Source organism: Bos javanicus, chromosome 10 (assembly GCF_032452875.1).
Source record: "Bos javanicus breed banteng chromosome 10, ARS-OSU_banteng_1.0, whole genome shotgun sequence".
In the NCBI taxonomy this organism is placed as follows: Eukaryota; Metazoa; Chordata; class Mammalia; order Artiodactyla; family Bovidae; genus Bos; species Bos javanicus.
In genome coordinates this window covers 13,347,844-13,365,931 of record NC_083877.1, presented here as the reverse complement: position 1 = coordinate 13,365,931, position 18,088 = coordinate 13,347,844, and the positions used below count along the sequence as shown (strand labels likewise).

At 43.0% G+C, this 18,088-nt stretch overlaps 3 protein-coding genes and 4 non-coding genes across 17 annotated transcripts in view; 6 read left to right on the top strand and 1 right to left on the bottom strand.

Annotated features, from left to right (window-relative positions):
• The window catches only part of ZWILCH (zwilch kinetochore protein), a 42,478-nt gene extending 32,783 nt beyond the window's left edge, over positions 1 to 9,695 (bottom strand). For 4 of the 7 annotated variants that reach the window (XM_061430138.1, XM_061430140.1, XM_061430141.1 and 1 more), the window contains exons 1-3: positions 9,397 to 9,508; positions 4,914 to 4,965; positions 856 to 951 (exon numbers count right to left, since the gene is read on the bottom strand). In XM_061430138.1, the coding sequence (XP_061286122.1) occupies positions 856 to 951; positions 4,914 to 4,965; positions 9,397 to 9,449 (201 nt within the window). In that variant the 5' untranslated portion in view covers positions 9,450 to 9,508. The other 3 variants (XM_061430139.1, XM_061430144.1, XM_061430143.1) reach the window with 3 other exon arrangements.
• Positions 9,696 to 9,885: 190 nt separating this feature from the next.
• RPL4 (ribosomal protein L4) lies at positions 9,886 to 14,613 on the top strand. Its single transcript, XM_061430145.1, has 10 exons — positions 9,886 to 9,990; positions 11,361 to 11,532; positions 11,726 to 11,832; positions 12,161 to 12,299; positions 12,640 to 12,764; positions 13,033 to 13,162; positions 13,418 to 13,574; positions 13,892 to 13,975; positions 14,086 to 14,206; positions 14,289 to 14,613. Exons 1-10 carry the CDS (start codon positions 9,988 to 9,990, stop codon positions 14,517 to 14,519), a joined length of 1,269 nt encoding a protein of 422 aa, XP_061286129.1. The 5' UTR covers positions 9,886 to 9,987; the 3' UTR covers positions 14,520 to 14,613.
• On the top strand, positions 11,582 to 11,652 carry LOC133256289 (small nucleolar RNA SNORD18). The gene has a single exon (XR_009739163.1). It is a non-coding gene; the product is annotated as a small nucleolar RNA SNORD18 (small nucleolar RNA).
• On the top strand, positions 12,002 to 12,099 carry LOC133256290 (small nucleolar RNA SNORD16). Its single transcript, XR_009739164.1, has one exon. It is a non-coding gene; the product is annotated as a small nucleolar RNA SNORD16 (small nucleolar RNA).
• Positions 12,484 to 12,554, top strand: LOC133256288 (small nucleolar RNA SNORD18). The gene has a single exon (XR_009739162.1). It is a non-coding gene; the product is annotated as a small nucleolar RNA SNORD18 (small nucleolar RNA).
• Positions 13,222 to 13,291, top strand: LOC133256287 (small nucleolar RNA SNORD18). Its single transcript, XR_009739161.1, has one exon. It is a non-coding gene; the product is annotated as a small nucleolar RNA SNORD18 (small nucleolar RNA).
• A 62-nt stretch (positions 14,614 to 14,675) lies between the features above and the next one.
• The window catches only part of SNAPC5 (small nuclear RNA activating complex polypeptide 5), a 29,398-nt gene continuing 25,985 nt past the window's right edge, over positions 14,676 to 18,088 (top strand). For all 5 annotated transcript variants that reach the window (XM_061430152.1, XM_061430151.1, XM_061430150.1 and 2 more), the window contains exons 1-2: positions 14,676 to 16,040; positions 17,238 to 17,327. In XM_061430152.1, coding sequence (XP_061286136.1) covers positions 15,951 to 16,040; positions 17,238 to 17,327 — 180 coding nt within the window. In that variant the 5' untranslated portion in view covers positions 14,676 to 15,950. The remainder of the gene's footprint in view (positions 16,041 to 17,237; positions 17,328 to 18,088) is intronic.

The window sequence follows — 18,088 nt, the reverse complement described above, 5'->3', positions numbered from 1 at the left end:
GTGCTCACATAGGACTTTGTACAAAAATGATCATATTACTTGTTTATTTAGCTCTCTGGATCAGGGATGGATCAGCAACTAAAAGAACCACTAAACACATACAACTTGCTGCTAAGTCACTTCAGTCGTGTCCGACTCTGTGCGATCCCATAGACGGCAGCCCACCAGGCCCCGCCGTCCCTGGGATTCTCCAGGCAAGAACACTGGAGTGGGTTGCCATTTCCTCCTCCAATGCATGAAAGTGAAAAGTGAAAGTGAAGTCGCTCAGTCTTGTCCGACTCTTAGCGACCCCATGGACTGCAGCCTACCAGGCTCCTCTGTCCATGGGGTTTTCCAGGCAAGAGTACTGGAGTGGGTGCCATTGCCTTCTCCCATACAACTTGAATGAGTCTCAAAGGCATTATTACACTGAGAGACGCCAGACTCAAAAGTTTATACACTTTTGTATGATTCCATTCATGACACTCTTAAAAAGACCACGCTACAGTGAGGGAGAAGGAATGATTGTAAAGGGATAGCACAAGGGAGTTTTCGGGGTGATGGAGCCGTTTTGTGTTCTGATTATGGTGATGACTACCAGACTGTATAAGTGTGTTAAAATTCACACAACTAAACAAAAGAAAAAGTAAATTTTGCAGTATGAAATTTAATTTCACCTTTTTGTTTTGAGGCTACTAGAAAGCTTTTAAATACATATGTGGTTCACATTATCTATTGGACAGCACTCTACTTATCACTAAAAGATGTTAGAATCCACACTAATATGCTGACATGAAAATGTGTACATTTGAGATTATCCCTCAGAAACCAAACCTGGCTGTTAAGAATTAGCCACAAAGCCCAAGCACTACTTACCACTTTTTCCACAATAAATATGGTTTCATTTTCATGTAGAATATTTTTCAAAGGGTTTGGTTGGCCTTTGCTGATCAACTGCACTTGAATATCAGCCTATTAAAAACAGATTAAGGTCCAGCAATGTTACAGATACACATATATATGTACAAATATTTAAACACATAAACACCAGTTCTATGCAAGTAACTGAAAAAGAGAATGTGAACAAGACTAATGTTTTAAAAATACAATTTCATTTCTTCTTTGCCCATGTTGTTTTTCATGTTGAGAAAATCTAGCTGGGGAATTCCCTAGAAGTCCAGTGGTTAGGACTCCAAGCTTTCACTGCAGAGGGCATAGGTTCAATCCCAGGTTGGAGAACTAAGATCCTTGCAAGCCTAGAGTGGTCAAAACAACAAAATCTAGCTCTTATATTTTGTATCTGTATGCTTCAAGGCCCACCTAGAGAGCACCCTGCCTTGTAAGGCCTTTTGATTAGGATCACACTGACATCCTCTTCCCCTAATCATCCTGGATTTACTGTTAGGAACCATAAAATTAGCTCTTTACTAAACATTATTTTTTGATTGTTCCATGAAATTTAGAACTTTTTCACTTTATAGGTACTGTGTATTTCTTCATTCCAATTACAATAAACATTTATTGTAGAAAAGTTTGAAAACAGATAGCTAACAGATAAAACTCATCTATATTCTACTAACCAGAGTTGTTGTTCAGTCCCTGAGTTGTGCCCAACTCTTTGCCACCCCACAAACTGCAGCACACCAGGCTCCTCTGTCCTCCATGATCTCCCAGAGTTTGCTCAAATTCATGTCCACTAGGTCGATGATGCTATCCAACCATCTCATCCTCTGCTGCTCCCTTCTCCTTTTGCCTTCAATCTTTCCCAGCGAGTCAGCTCTTCACATCAGGTGGCCAAAGTACTGGAACTTTAGCTTCAGCAACAGTCTTTCCAATGAATATTCAAGGTTGAGGTCCTTTTTCTTGAGGCTTGATCTCCTTGTAGCCCAAGAGTCTTCTTCAGCACAGTTTGGAAGCATCAATTTTTTGGTGCTCAAGTCTTCTTTATGGTCCAACTCTCATATCCATACATGACTACTGGAAAATTCGTAAGTTTGACTATGTGGATCTTTGTCAGCAAAGTGACATGTCTGCTTTTTAATACACCGTCTAGGTTTGTCATAGCTTTCCTTCCAAGGAGCAAGCATCTTTTAATTTCATGGCTACAGTCACAGTCCTTGGTGATTTTGTAACCCCCAAAAATAAAATCTGTCACTGCTTCCACTTTTCCCCCTTCTACTTAACATGAAGTGATGGGACCGGATGACATCATCTCAGACTTTTTATTTTTTGGCTGTGCCGGGTCTTGGTTGTGGCATGCAGGATCTTTGACCTTTAGTTATGGCATGTGGGACCTAGTTCCCTGACCAGGGATTGAACCCAGCTCCCATGCATTGGGAGCACTGACGGCTACGGAAGTCCCTTAGATTTTTGAATGTTGAGCTTCAAGCCAGCTTTTCCACTCTCCTCTTCACTGTCATCAAGAGGTTCTTTAGTTCCTCTGTTTTCAGGCATTAGAGTGGTATCATCTGCACATCTGAGGTTGCTGATATTTCTCTCAGCAATCTTGATCCCAGCTTGTGATTTCATCCAGCCTGTCATCTCGCATGATGTACTCTGCATAGAAGTTAAACAAGCAGGGTGACAGGATACAGTCTTAATGTACCCCTTTCCCAATTCTGAACCAGTCAGTTGTTCCATGTCTTGTTCTAACTATGGCTTCTTGACCCACATAGCCAGAGTAGTCACTACTATTATTAGTCTTATTGGTGTATATTTTGCCTAATCTTTTCCCAGACATATAAATAAACCTACTTAAATAGAAATATATTATTTTGATAATGCAATAATTTTTGCTTACTAAATAAATAGAATATTCTAACAGTTTTATATCATGAACTTCTTTCCATGCCATTAAACTTTTTTAGGCTGTCTAGTACCATGGAGCTACCATCACATAATTAATTCTGTATTATTCAACATTTGTGCATTTTCAAATTATATGCTATAATAAACAACTGATAAGGAATATTCTTTAATTACTACCTCCTCGGCACCCCACAACATGTGGAGCTCCTCCAACCAGGGATGAACCCATGCCCCCTGCAGTGGGAGCTCGGAGTCTTAACCACTGGACCAACAGGGAACTTCCCCTTTAATTAATTTCTTAAGATGAGTATCGAAAACCACACTGATACTGTCAAATTGCCTTTCAAATGTCATATTCACATATTCACATTCTCATTTTACGTCAACACACTATTTACATTCTTTTTACCATTTCAACTAGCAAAAAATAGTATCTTGTTATTTTATAAATTTCATTTATTTGATCACTAATGATGGTGAACAGCCGCTAATATGCTTATTATTGACAATTATCTCATTACTCGAACCTATTTAATTTCTTAGTTTGGAAATTGAAGCATTTAGACACCAAGTACAGAGAGCAAAGGATGCTTTGTTACTCTGATCTACTGAACTCTTTTGGTTTAATAATTTTTGGCTGCACTAGGTCTTCAGTGCTGCGCGTGGGCTTCTCACTGCAGTGGCTTCTCCCAGTGCAGAGCACAGGCTCTAGGAGGCTCGGGCTCAGCAGTTGTGGCCTGCAGGTCTAACTGCTCCAGGGCATGTATGATCTTCTCAGGTCAGGAATCAAACCCGTGATCCCTACACTGGCAGATGGATTTTCAACCACTGAACTACCTACCAGGGGAGCCTCATATCTACTTCATTCTTGATCAAATACTGTTGTGGATTGAAATGTTGTTGTTCAGTCACTAAGTTGTGTCCAACGGACTCTTTGCAACCCCATGGACTGCAGCATGCCAGGCTTCCCTGTCCTTCACTATCTCCTGGAGTTTGTTCAAACTCATGTCCATTGAGTCAGTGATGCCACCCAGCCTTCTCCTCCTGCCCTCAGTCTTTTCCAGCATCAGGGTTTTTTTCCAGTGAGACGGCTCTTTGCATTATGTGGCCAAAGTACTGGACTTTCAGCTTCAACATCAATCCTTCCAATGAATATTTAGGACTGATTTCCTTTAGGATTAACAGGTTTGATCTCCTTGCAGTCCAAGGGACTCTCAACAGTCTTCTCCAACACTTACTTTTATCCTCTACCTATTCATCTATTATGATTATCTTTATTCCTTATTGGTTTTAAGAGCTTTTCATATATTTCATATACATGGATATTAACCCTATCATTTATGACACTGATGTCATAAATGATATCCTCAGCTAGTCTTTTAGACATAATTTATTTTAGTTTGTTAACTGTTTTAGAGGATTAAGTTCTATGGGAAGTTTTACCTATGGAACACTGGCATGTTAGATGCTTAATTCACGAATGTTTATAGCAGCTTTATTCAAAACTATTAAAAACTAGAAACAATCCAGTCTGAATGGTTAATGGATAACCAAACTGCATTCATACAATGGACTACTACTCAACAATAAAAAGGGATGAACTACTGATACACACAACAACACAGTCAAATCACAAATGCATTATACTCAGGACTCTAGCAGCTAAAAGTCTGCACTTCTAATGCAAGGGGTGAAGGTTCAGTTCCTGGTTGGGGAACTAAGATCCCACATGCCATGTGGCATGGCCATTGGAAAAAAAAAAAAAACAGAAAACAAATGCATTATACTTATTGAGAAAAGCCAGACAGAAAAGGTATAAACCATATGGCTTTATTTATATGAGATTCGGAAAAGGCCACACAAAAAAACAGATGTAAAACAGATCAGTAGTTGCCAGGGAACGGGGGAAAGGGTTGAATATAAAGGAACATGAGATTTTTTGGAGATTATAGGAATGTTCTTGATTACGGAGGTGGTAATACAACTAAATACATTTGTAAAAATTCATAGAACTGTACTCTAAAAGGGTGAAATTTAATGTATGTAAATTAACTTTGATAAACTCAACTTTTAAAAACAATTTTAGGATGACTGACTTGTTTAAAAACCAAATAAATTGTTCATACCTCATAGATAAATGGGTCTTTACGGATTCCTTTTTTATTTTCATCAAATTCCCTAAAATGCAGAAACACATGTGAAAAATAAAGCTACAGTATTTTGTCATTTAAACTCTGGAGTTATTGAGAGAAATTAAAAATTCAGAATACTCATGACAGCACTAAGGCACAGTTGGGAAAAGAGAAGCAGAAAAATAGCGTTAGGTTAATAAGAAAAGAGATGTGGTAAAGATTAATAGACAGCTGCCCCTTGGGACTTCCCTGGCGGTCCAGCGGTTAAAACTATGTCCTTTCAATGCAGGGGGCACAGGTTTGATCCCTGGTTGGAGAACTAAGATCCCACATGTCCTTAAGTACAGCCAGAGAAAAAAGATAGAGAGCTGCCCCAAACTGGGTACAACTGCTTCTCAGAGGCAGCAGGAAAGTAGGTCACCCATCTCTATTCGTATAACTTTTAAAACACAGTACCAATTACTATTAAAATGTAATTTACGACATGACTTTTGGGAAGCAAAAATAACTGAAATCAGTGGGTTATTATGGAGAAGTTATTTAAGGGTCCCAGGCCTTGAGTTTCTATTGCTATCCTCCCTGTTTTCATGAGTTGACACCAAAAAATTAGTAAACTGGATAACGCTAAAACATTTTAAAAATGGAAGCACAAAATGTTAAGATACATCCTAATTATCATTTTATTGAAGAAAGTTGATCCTAGGGCTTCCCTGGTGGCTCAGTGGTAAAGAATCCACCTGCAAATGCAGGGGACGTGGATTCAATCTCTGATCTGGGAAGATCACACATGCCTTGGGACAACTAAGCCCATGCACTACAGCCATTGAACCTGGGCTCTAGAGCCCAGGAACTGACACTACTGAAGCGCACGCGCCCTAGAGCCTGTGCTCTGCAGCAAGAGAAGTCACCACAGCGAGAAGCCTTCGCACGCAACCAGAGAAGTCCTGCTCACTGTATCTAGAGAAAAACCCCAGCAGCAACGAAGACCCAGCACAGCCAAAAATAAATATGTAAAATTACATATATTAAAAAAGTTGATCCCAAAGCATGTAAACTATAAAGATACTAAAAATGCACATCAGCTTGATCTACATTCTAAGAGAAAAGAATCTTTAGAGTCCTAAAGGAACCCACAGAATAGTTTCAGGATGCCATTATTTGATTCACTCTGTAACTCATCAAAATAAAAATAAGGCCTGTGACTGATTCACTGTGGCCATTTTGGACAAGGCTGTGACTTTCCCCCCTATATTTATTTATTTGGCTGTATCAGGTCTTAGTTGCAGCACACAGGATCTTTGTTGAGTCACATGAGATTTTTCACTGGGTCATGTGGGCTCTCTAGTTGTGACTCTCTGGGTCTGGAGTACGTGGGCTCAGTAGGTGTGCGGCTCGAGAGACATGTGGGATCATAGTTCCCCCACCAGGGATTGAATCTATGTCCCCTGCATTGCAAGGTGGATTCTTAACCACTGGACCACCATGGTAAGTCCCTGAGAAAAGTTTATCTCTATGCATGCGTAACTCAAGGATCATTCAACCATCATTCAATAATCATTTCACCAGTATGTGTTTTATGGGCAGGCACTCTGTGAACAAAAAAGTGTTGCCTGTCTTTCTGATACACCACCAATACTGCCTGCCATCAGCCACTGCAGCTACCTTGGTGCACCCTGAGGAGAATTCAGGACTAGACAGTTAACATACACACCAAAGGAGTAATTTCAATGAGCCCAGACTCCCACACCTTCCCCAAAGTGGAAAAGCACTATAATTATTAACTTGAGATGTCTGTTCTTGGGATTAGTAGTCAACTTTTGATGTTCAACTACATTTTTGTTTGTTATTTCCCTCAGCAAAACTCTTATGTATTCTGGCTCCTCCCTTACCTTTTAGGAACAGTTCTTTAGAGCTATCTGAAGCTGATTGCCAGGCTATACTACTCAGTAAGGCCCCTGAATAACAGTAATTCTAGGTTGTGCATTTTTTAAGTCAACAATTCTTACTAAATGTCTAAGATATAAAACAAATGCATAGTTCCTGGCTCACAGTCTTGACTGCAGCCAACAACTGCAATACAGGGTGATGAGCCTCAAAGAGGGGATGCAGGATGCTGTGGTGGCACACAGGAAGGGACTTTGCTAGAGGGCTTAATCTGTATCCTGAAAGCTAAGAGGAGCTCACTACAAGATTTTAAATGAGAAAATCTCCCTGACCTCCTGATGTGGAGAGATAAACTTGGAGGCCAGAAAATAACTGAATAACTTGTAGTACTTAAAAAAGTGATGATGGTAAACAAAGCAGTCAGGATGGAGGGAAAACAAAGGCAGCTGGTGACTGACTAGATGGGATGGAGGTGGCGGAAAATAGAACCAAATGACAGTCTTGGACTTGGAACTCTTAACTCAGAGACAGAATTCAGGAAACTGTCACACTGCAGGGAACAGATGGATTCAGTTTCGCAGATAATGAGTTTGAGGTCTCATTTGGAAATTTCCAGTAGGCAGGTGGCTACACAAGTAATATGAGAGACTGAAGAGAAGACACACAGACAATTGATGCTTCAAAGTGGAGAGAAATACTAACACTTATGAAAGAATTACCAAAGAGTCTAAATAAAATTTATCAACAAGGGACTGGTTAAATAAACATAAAATAGCCAAACAATGAAATATTATAGAGCCATTAAAAACAGATCAACAGGCTGTCATACTGAAAGCTATCCAACATATTGTTGCTGCTGCTGCTACTAAGTCGCTTCAGTCGTGTCCGACTCTGTGCGACCCCATAGACGGCAGCCCACCAGGCTCCCCCGTCCCTGGGATTCTCCAGGCAAGAATACTGGAGTGGGTTGCCATTTCCTCCTCCAATGCATGAAAGTGAAAAGTGAAAGTGAAGTCGCTCAGTTGCCTCCCACTCTTAGTGACCTCATGGACTACAGCCTACCAGGCTCCTCTGTCCATGGGATTCTCCAGGCAAAAGTACTGGAGTGGGTTGCCATTGCCTTAGAAGAAAAAGCTAGTGAGGGACCGCCCTGGTGATCCAGTGGCTAAGACTCCCAGATCCCACTGCAGGGGGTGCCTGGTTTCAAACCGGTCAGGGAACTAGATCCCACAAGCCGCAACTAAAGATCCCACACGTGGCAATGAAGATCTCAGGGGCTGCAACTAAGATTTGGCGCAGCCAAATAAACAAATATAAATAAATGCTAAAAAAGAAGCTAGTGATCTTTCTACAATGTTGAAAAAACTGATAAGCATTACCACTTTTATAAGCAGGATAAAAAGCAATGAAGACAAATAATGAAAAAGTATGATATTTAGAAAAAGGGGTTCGATTACAGCAGTTGGTTATCAAAGTGTGATGTCAGGCCAGCAGTATCTGCTTCACCTGAAACTGATTAGAAAGGGACACTCTTTAGCCCTACCCAGAACCTGCTGTTGTTCAGTCCCTCAGTCTTGTATCTCTGTGACACCATGGACTAAAGCACACAGGCTTCCCTGTCCTTCACATCTCCCAGAGTTTGCTCAGATTCATGTCCACTGAGTCGGAGATGCTATCTAACCATCTCATCCCACTCCACCCAGGCCCACTAAATCAAAAATTCTGGAAGTGGGCCTGGCAATCTGTTTTGGCAACTTGCCAGGTGATTCTGATTCACGCTCAAGTTTGAGAACTATTGGATTAGATTTTTGTGTCGGATACAGAACTGGATGGAATCCACTTTATTACTAGTACTTCACTAATGAGGATTCCCTGTTGGCTCAGATGGTAGAGTCTGCCTGCAACTCGGGAGAGCCGGGTTGGATCCCTGGGTCGGGAAGATGCCCTAGAGTAGGAAATGACAACCCATTCCAATATTCTTGCCTAGAATATTCCATGGATGGGGTAGCCTGGTGGGCTACAGTCCATAGGGTCGCAAAGACTCGGACACGACTGAGCGACTTCACTTTCACTATACGAATAAAACGAAGTCCTAGGGTACTGTAAAACAAGTGTCTTGAAGAGCAGACACACCATCACGTTATCGCTATAACTGTTGCTCAAAAAATTATCTTGAATAAACTATAAAACACGTTTCACACCAGCAAGGCGAACGATATCAACATCTAGTTTCCTGTAACCTGTTCGATGCCTCTAACATATCACAAGTTGTGTGTGCATTATCAGATTGAATAATACACCTCTCGTAAAATTCGTCACCATCCACCGCCGGCGACAAAGCACACGTTTTCTTCTATACGAGACTATAAGCAAGAAGGCCTACCGGGCCGACCTCACAATGGGGCAGAAAACCGGCCTCTCTGCTGCTCCCAGATCCCGGGAAAGCGGACTCAATTTACAAATTCGCGCCGGTGGAAAGTGGGAAGGCGCTAATCCCCAAGGCTGCGGCAAGAGGCTTGGGGCGGGGATCGAGATACCCCAGGGGAGAAGTGCTGTGGCCAAAGCCAAGCCAAAACTAGGGGCTACAACTCACTGCAGAAGACCAGCGTAAAATTCCTCAGCAGCTCGGTTAGCCCCCGACCACATCGCGCCCCAGTTTGACCGAACACCCGAAACCGCCAAGCTGAAATGCGCGCCGGGCGCTGACGTACGGGGTCGTGACTTCCTTGCCGGGACTACTTTTACCCCCATCCAACAGGCTCCATTCTGCAGTTAAACTATTGTTTTATAGCACAGAGCGGTTTCTCTGGTTCCAATAGTTTCCCCTTTCCGTAAGAAAAAGTTAGAATAAATTATACTGGTTGAGGGGAAAAGACGCTCGTCTCGCGAGAGTTGGCCACGGCCTCTCATGGATTACTCCGCGAAAAGGAGTCCCTGGGTTCTAAGAGCCCTTTTTAGCTTTGGAAGTCAATAAATACCGTAATTTGACATATATGAAGAAATAATATGCTATTTTTATTGTTTTAACGTGATGGAGAGATATTTTATGTCCTTGAGTTGGTTCTGAGGCGGGGCAGGCTGGGGGAAGAGCTGAAGGTTACATATGGGGTGGGAGTGCTAGGCACTTCCTTTTCCTGTGGGAGCCGCCGGGTTGAGAGGAGCGTGGCCTTCTCCTCTCCCCGCCATGGTGAGCAGAACTCTTCTCCGGTGGACCTGCTTCTATTTTCGGGGCTTGGCAGGAATGGGCTTGGGTGTTCAGAGCATGAAGTCTTCAGGAGGGGGAGCAAGGAGAAGGAGATGGGGACCAAAGGCGTGTGTTTGTGGCTGGGACGTGGGTAGTAATGCTCTACGGCAGCCATCTTAGAGGCAACGTGTGCGGGCCGGCGCCGGGCGCGTCTGGAATAACACGGAGGAACCCCAGATAGTTCTTGGAGCCAGAGGGACCTTTGAGATTCTAGCTTCTCTTGGATCTTAGAAAGTATGGGTTCCGCTGAAGATTTCCGCTCTGAAGATTCTCAGAGCGTTAGACTAAGGCTAGGTGAGTCAATTTGGGGTCTTGTGTCTCCATACCCTATTTAGTGAGAAAGTTTTAAGAGAGATTTTGTTTAAAAAAAGTTTTATTTCACTTATTTCTTATTATTGTGTGCTTATCTTAGCAATTGCCTCTGAAAGCATTCTGATCTTGCATTAGATTTTAATTGTTTTGTAGCTTCTGCATAAATAACGTTTGTAAAAGCACCATGTGCCTTGGGTAGTTCAGTGAACACAATATGGAAACAGCACTATTTTGCTTCTTTGTTTGTAATTGGGTTCTCAAGATGCATTGTAATGTTGGATGGTACTGTTGTCGAGGGAATTGGAGAGGAGGCGGTAATTGGACTTTATAAGCCGTGATCAGAGACACCTGAAGGAGGCTAGGTGAGGAAGGGTATGTTTAGGTAGAATACTTGTTAAATCTGAGGAAGGAGAGGGATGGCCCTGAGTGTAGGCCTGAGAATCTGGAAGAGAGTGTGGTCTGTGGGCAGCGAGGTTGAGCAGGTTTTGTAGGTCATGCTTAGGACCTTTTACTTTCAGGGGGTAAGTTTCTGGAGAAAATTGAGCAAGAACAAGGCCGTTTTTTAGTAGTAAGTTTTGGAAGATGTGTTTGGAATGGGATGACAGGGAAGGATGGATGTTTGAAGTGGAGCCCTGGTAGATCTGGTCACATATGGGCTGAGAGAGTTTGGATGATGACATTAAACTGCATTTTCAAACCTTGCACTATGGTTTTTATTATCTTGCTCTTTAAGGCCCGATTTGAAAGTTTAATAATAAAGCAATCTCTTTGAAAATGATGGAAATTCTGTGGCAGAACTTGAGAAATTTAGGTATTTTTCAAATACTTACTGATAATAGACCTGATGGTGTGTTGATAACTTAGCCTTTGTTTTTGGCTTAAGCAATATCTACCTCATCAAATTCTAGACCTTTCTGTAAATGAGCCTTTAATGCTTTGGTTGGTGCTTGAGTGCTTTTGATGATGTTTCTCAATATAAATATTTTTGATTTTTTTTTCAGGCGTGTGCTCGTCCACTGATATCAGTGTACTCCGAAAAGGGGGAGTCCTCTGGCAAAAATGTCACTTTGCCTGCTGTGTTCAAGGCTCCCATTCGACCCGATATTGTTAACTTTGTTCACACCAACTTGCGCAAAAACAACAGACAGCCCTATGCTGTCAGTGAATTAGCAGGTATGGATTTAGCTGTTTTCCTGGGTTGACTTTTTAAGGGGTACTTCACAGCAGTGATGAAATCCCACTCCATTGGTCCGTGTTTCTGAACAACATGATTTCCCTGGATGTTCTGATGCTGTTTGCTGCTGTACACAGTAGTCACAGAATGATGTGTTAAGGAGCTAAAGCTTGTGTTTCTGAACAATTTCAGGTCATCAAACCAGTGCTGAGTCTTGGGGTACCGGCAGAGCTGTGGCTCGAATTCCCAGGGTTCGAGGTGGCGGGACTCACCGTTCCGGTCAGGGCGCTTTTGGAAACGTATCCTTTGTTGCACCACCTAGACTGTCGGCTGTGGCATTTGGCAGACTGAATCTGGCTTATTCATTTTAGTGATTTGAAAATGTTCGTGCTCAAGATGCTGGTGTCCAGATGGAACACTCCTCGGGCAGGTTTGCTGTTGGGAGGTGGGCTGCAGCGCAGGCTTCCTTGCCATGATGTCGTAATTTGCGTCCGACTCTGTTCCCAGCGACAGTTGCCTGCTGTCAGTAGGCTGGTGCAGAAGGGTGACGAAAATTTTACTGAGCAAGGCACAACCTGTTTGTAGTTGCTAAACTTGGATAAATGTGATTCTTAACTGGGAAAATAGATGTGTCGTGGGGGCCGCATGTTTGCGCCAACTAAGACCTGGCGACGTTGGCACCGCAGAGTGAATACGACGCAGAAGCGATACGCCATCTGCTCTGCACTGGCTGCCTCAGCCTTACCAGCGCTGGTCATGTCTAAAGGTTTGTGATACTTTATTGTCTAGGAATCCTGTAAACCTTTCTTACATCTGAACCTGATAGCCTGTGTGAATTCTCTCCATCCTAGAGTGTCTGACTGCATTTCCCTCTACTAAATGCTAGTTATAACCACCTCAGTCTAACAACTCAGTGAATACTATGTAATGAGGTAATTTTACAACGTTTTTCGAAGTGATGAGATTCCACTCATTGGTCCGTGTTTCTGAAACACATGATCTTTGTGGTAGTTCTGATTTGGCAAATGTGCCACTTTGATTTGTGGGTTTGATTAAATTTTTCAAAGGTGCAGGGTAACCAGGTCGGTGTTAATTGGCTTTGTCAGGTCATCGTATAGAGGAAGTTCCTGAACTTCCTTTGGTGGTGGAAGATAAAGTTGAAGGCTACAAGAAGACCAAGGAGGCTGTGTTGCTTCTGAAGAAACTTAAGGCCTGGAATGATATCAAAAAGGTGGGTTTTGTGGTTCTTCACACAAGTTTGTTGCCAGATTTTACATTTCAAAAGGTTACTGAAAGACAGTATAAGTAAACCTTAGTGGATATGAGAGCAAGGACTCTGGAACCATATTCCCTGAGTTTGGAAGCTCATTGCTATGTTAAATTTAGGCAAGTCATTTGTGCCTCCAATTTCCTCATCTGTAAAACTGAAGTTTTTTAAACTATGAAGATTGAATACAGGGATCAAATCTCAATCAGAATATCAAACTTTACTTCGTTAGGTCTATGCCTCTCAGCGAATGAGAGCTGGCAAAGGCAAGATGAGAAACCGTCGCCGTATCCAGCGCAGGGGACCCTGCATCATCTATAATGAGGACAATGGTATCATCAAGGCCTTCAGAAACATCCCTGGTAATAATTGTAATGCTTACATGTTTTAATTACCTGTGTTATGCAAGCTTACCCAGCTTTTATTATGATGAGATTCCACTTCATGGTCCGTGTTTCTGAAACACATGATTTTGTGGAACTTCTGATTCGTGGCTGAATAAGTATACCATTGATGTTTACATTCATGATTAAAATACTTCTTAGGTGCTATAAAGATGATCTGCATTTCACTTACTGAAATACAGGATCCCTGATTCTCCTTTTTCCTTTACAAAGGAATTACTCTGCTTAATGTAAGCAAGCTGAACATTTTGAAACTTGCTCCTGGTGGTCACGTGGGACGTTTCTGCATTTGGACTGAAAGTGCTTTCCGAAAGTTAGATGAGCTATATGGCACTTGGCGTAAAGCAGCCTCCCTCAAGAGTAACTACAAGTGAGTATAGTTTGTATGCTGGACATAGATGTTTATGCTGTTGTTCAGTCACAAAGTCGTGTCTTACTCTTGGCACTTGAGACAGCAAGGACTTCACCACATATATGCTGTGGATATTGTTCAAAATGGATTTGCATATTTTTTAAATAATGTATTGTGTTGCCATTTCCTCCTTGTATACAGATGCGATATGTGGAAATAGATTCTGGGGAAGGGATAGTATAGTGGAAATTCTGATTGGGTTCTGTAGAGCTTAAATGATTAATCTTTTGTTAAGAAATAGGAATTAAGCCTCTGTTAAATGTTTTTTCTTTCAGCCTCCCTATGCACAAGATGCTCAATACAGACCTTAGCAGAATCTTGAAAAGCCCAGAAATCCAAAGAGCACTCCGAGCACCACGGTAAAGTTTTGATATTCACAGTAGTTCTTGTTCAGCTTCACACTATCAGTTATTTCAGAAATATGGATAATGTATAAACTATTAATAATAGAGTATTTGCTTTTTTATAGCAAGAAGATTCATCGCAGAGTCCTGAAGAAGAATCCACTGAAAAACCTGAGAATCATGTTGAAGCTTAATCCATATGCAAAGACCATGCGCAGGAACACCATTCTTCGACAGGCCAGGAATGTAAGCAATAATGCGGGTTTTGCTGGACCTGTTGATTTTTAGAAAGATTTGATTCTTAGATTTTTTTCCTAATTTGTTGCAGCACAAAATCCGCATGGATAAGGCAGCAGCAGCACTAGAAGCCAAATCAGATCAGAAAGGGGTTCAGGGCAAGAAGCCTGTGGTGGGAAACAAGGAAAAGAAGGCTGTTGGCGATAAGAAGCTGAAGAAGCCTGTGGTGGGAAAAAAGGCTGCAGGGACCAAGAAACCAGCAGCTGAAAAGAAGCCCACAGAAAAGAAACCCACCTCAGAGGAAAAGAAGGCTGCTGCGTAAACTTAAATTTGTTTATTCCATAAATGCCGAATCATTTGGGACAGCTGATTTTGAATAAAGAAAGGTTTGAACAAAGAGGCAATGAGAAACATGACTTGGATGTGGTGTGTGAGTTGTGGGGTTTTTTTAACTGATAATTTCGATTTAAGTCTGGTATAGTATAATACCAGACTTTAAGCCTTGGGTTTAGTATAAATCCAAGGTGAATGAGAAGTGAGATGTTCCGTAAATTCAGGTATAAAATCCATTTTTAAGACTTATCTCAGAAATACACAGAAAATCATTATTTAGCTTCCCCCCAAAACCACTTTGGAAAATGGGCCATGTTCCATAAAGATTTGACATTTTCCATAACCACAAGAGGGCAGATTCAGAGAACATTTTTTAAAAGAATAGCAATAAGAAATTGATTTTCCTTTCAGAAGTGTTAATAGTCTTCTGTGATACAATTGGTGGAAGAGATGCTTGGCAACGTTTTAATATTTGGACCCTTTGGTATAAAAAGGGATTCCCTGGTGGCTCAGACAGTAAAGCATCTGCCTGCAATGCAGGAGACCCGGGTTCAATTCCTGGGTTGGGAAGATCCCCTGGAGAAGGAAATGGCAAGCCACTCTTGCCTAGAAAATTCCATGGATGGAGGAGCCTGGTGGTCTACAGTCCATGGGGTTGGCAGAGTTGGACAAGACTGAGCAACTTCACTTTTGGTATAAAAAGTGCCAAGTGGTTTTTTTTTCCACAGTCACTTGTGTATTTCAGGTTTAGTATACTTTCTGCAGAGGATGGATGTACCCAAACGTCTTTCCAAAGCTTTTAACTCGGGTCGCGGTCTTAACATCTTGGAAGTGACCTGTGCTTCCCTACTCAGGGTCTTGTTTTGCATCTCGTTTTGCCCTGTTGGCAGTCTATCCTCCAATTTATAGGTCAAAGGATCTCTGTTCCTTAGCATAAAAAAGCACTATCCAGCTTAAAATAGTTAACTTTCTTGCCCTCTAATTTGCACAGTCCTACTTGGAAACCCCTTTCCTGTAACCAGGAATCTCCGCCTGCCTGAGCCTTCAACTCAGTAGGGCTCTTGTACTGATGTCCTGTTTGCTGGTGACTGAAATTTGGAGGAGCTAAAGTAGCCTCCACCGATGAAAGAACAGCACTGTTCAGCTGAATTACTTGATACTCAGTATCCGACCATTTGTATCCCCAGGTCCTTTACATCGCCAACACCCTTTCCTTTAGGGAGTTCTCATCCCCGGAGTTTGAGGTTTTAGATTTACAACCAAGTTTGGATATACAGGAGTTGACGTCCACGAAGGGGAAACGAGCGCAGGCGCCGGTAGGAAGAGGCGTGCCGCCAGCCCCTCCCAGTCCGCTTTTCCCCTTCCGGTAGCGCGGAGGTGGCGTCATCATCGAGCGACCCGGCGGGCGTGAAGGGTCGAGATGTTGAGCCGGCTGCAGGAGCTGCGCAAGGAGGAGGAGACACTGCTCCGCTTGAAAGCGGCTCTTCACGACCAGCTGAACCGGCTCAAGGTGACCCCGCGCCCCCCATTTCTCCATTCAGTTGTTCCCGCGCCCCAGGCCGCCGGGCTCTACGTGGAGCCCAGGCGTCTGCGGCCGATTAGCTTTTCCTCACCTGGCCGTCGCGCCCGGACCTGGGGGCGTAGACAGGCATCGAGGGGGGCTGGATTTGAGATTATGGGTCCACCCCTCTAAGAATATTGATCCTGTAGGTTTAGGCTGAGGCTCATTCATCTGAGTGTGGCGAATACACTGCTACCCCCACCGGACCACTACAGCCCCGTAAACGTGGGCGGCCCGCACCACGCGCTGAGGAAAGGCGATCTTCCGAAGCTCGCCTAGACGGCCCCTGCCTCCCCTCCCGAGCCCCTGCAGCATTTACTAGCCTCTCTTTACTACCTCGTATGGTCGCTCGATACAGCTCTGGTCTCACAAAGGCAGCCCACTCGCGGATGTTCCATTGTGCAAAAGAGGACAGCAAGGCCCTGCCAGAAGAGACCCTACCGCAGTACTGGGTTTGCCAAAAAGTTCCTTCGGGGTTTTCTGTAAGATGCTACAGATGAACGATGAACGTAAGATGTAAGATGAACGAACTTTTTGACCAAGCCAAATAGTTCCCGGTAGCTTTTCTCCCCGGATCTGTTACCGACGCAGCTGCTTTGTTGAATTTAGATTGAAACCCACCAGAGCCATTTCCCAGACCTGTGCGGAGGAAACCCCGTTTAGTGAGATGTTCCTCCTAATCCCTGCTGGGCACTTTCGGGTTATGAAGGCCCTTTGTAAACTGAGACCTATGAAAATAGCGTGCTTTCCCTCAGGACACAGGCAGTGCCTGCACACGTCTAATCTGTGCGTGCCAACGATGGCTAGGAAACGCTGCCATTTTCCATTCTTCCTGCCTTTGCTATCTCATTACGGGGTAATGAGGGCATGCTTGTGTTTTCCTCCCCTGAGCTGCTAGGTCTGGGCGAGTGGAAGTCTCGCCTCAGCTGGAACACTTGTTCACCCTAGGAGAAAGAGGCAGGAAGCTTTCTATGCTGTTTCCTTTAGAGGCCCAGAAGGCTTGAGGAGCCCCATCCCTTCCCTCTAGAGCTTCACAGAGGTTACATTGTTTTCAGTTCTGATGCCTACTCCGAGCATGCTCAGTACATTTCATCCACATCAGTAGCCCGGTGACAGAGTAAAGAAAGTGTCCTCCACTCTTTCTAGGTTGAAGAGCTGGCCCTCCAGTCGATGATTAGTTCTAGAAGAGAAGGTGAGATGCTGCCTTCTCAGCCTGCACCGGAACCATCACATGATGTAAGCTTAATCCGTGTGGGCCTGGGGAGAGAATGCAGTCCATTCTGCTCTTAGGCTGCTGAGGGATCAGAAATTGTAGATTACCTTATCAAGCCCAAAGAACTCTGGGGAGTGCTAATACGAACCTTCTGGTTTAATTAACTGGCTAGTGTATATTACTCTCTTAAACAGGGAACATCTACCAGCTGGGTACACTTTGGTTGGCTGTACTATTGTATCGCTTCCACCTTCCTACTCGTCCATTCTCTCTAGTCACTCCAGTGAACTGGGGAGAGTGTGAAGATCTTTGCAGGAGTATGTCAAAATTCCTGCTGCTCTGTGAATAAGTAAGCTTAGGATTTGATAATAGACTGTAGCTTCAACCACAAAGCCTAGAACTAGAGTTCTAGTCCTCCTTATATCCTCTGACCAAGTGCCCTCAGGAAAATCATCTTCTAGATAAACCGTATTTGAACGTTCTCCCAGCTGTGTGTTACGCATTTAAAACCATTTAAAAGCAGCACATCTAAGCCAGTATATAATTCTTATGTAAGAACCATGTGTGTAAATCAGGTAATCTATCAAATCTAGAGCATTTACTGTGCTCTCATTTTGGCAGTGGAGGTTGCGGGGAGGGGGTCAGGGTAGAATTTGGAGAAATAGGAAAATGGCCACACTTCTTAGTGATAGTATTGGGATTGAATATACAATTGAGATTTTATTATAAAACATTAAGAACTTCTTTTCAGGCTAATGTTCTTCCTACTAATCCATAATGTCCT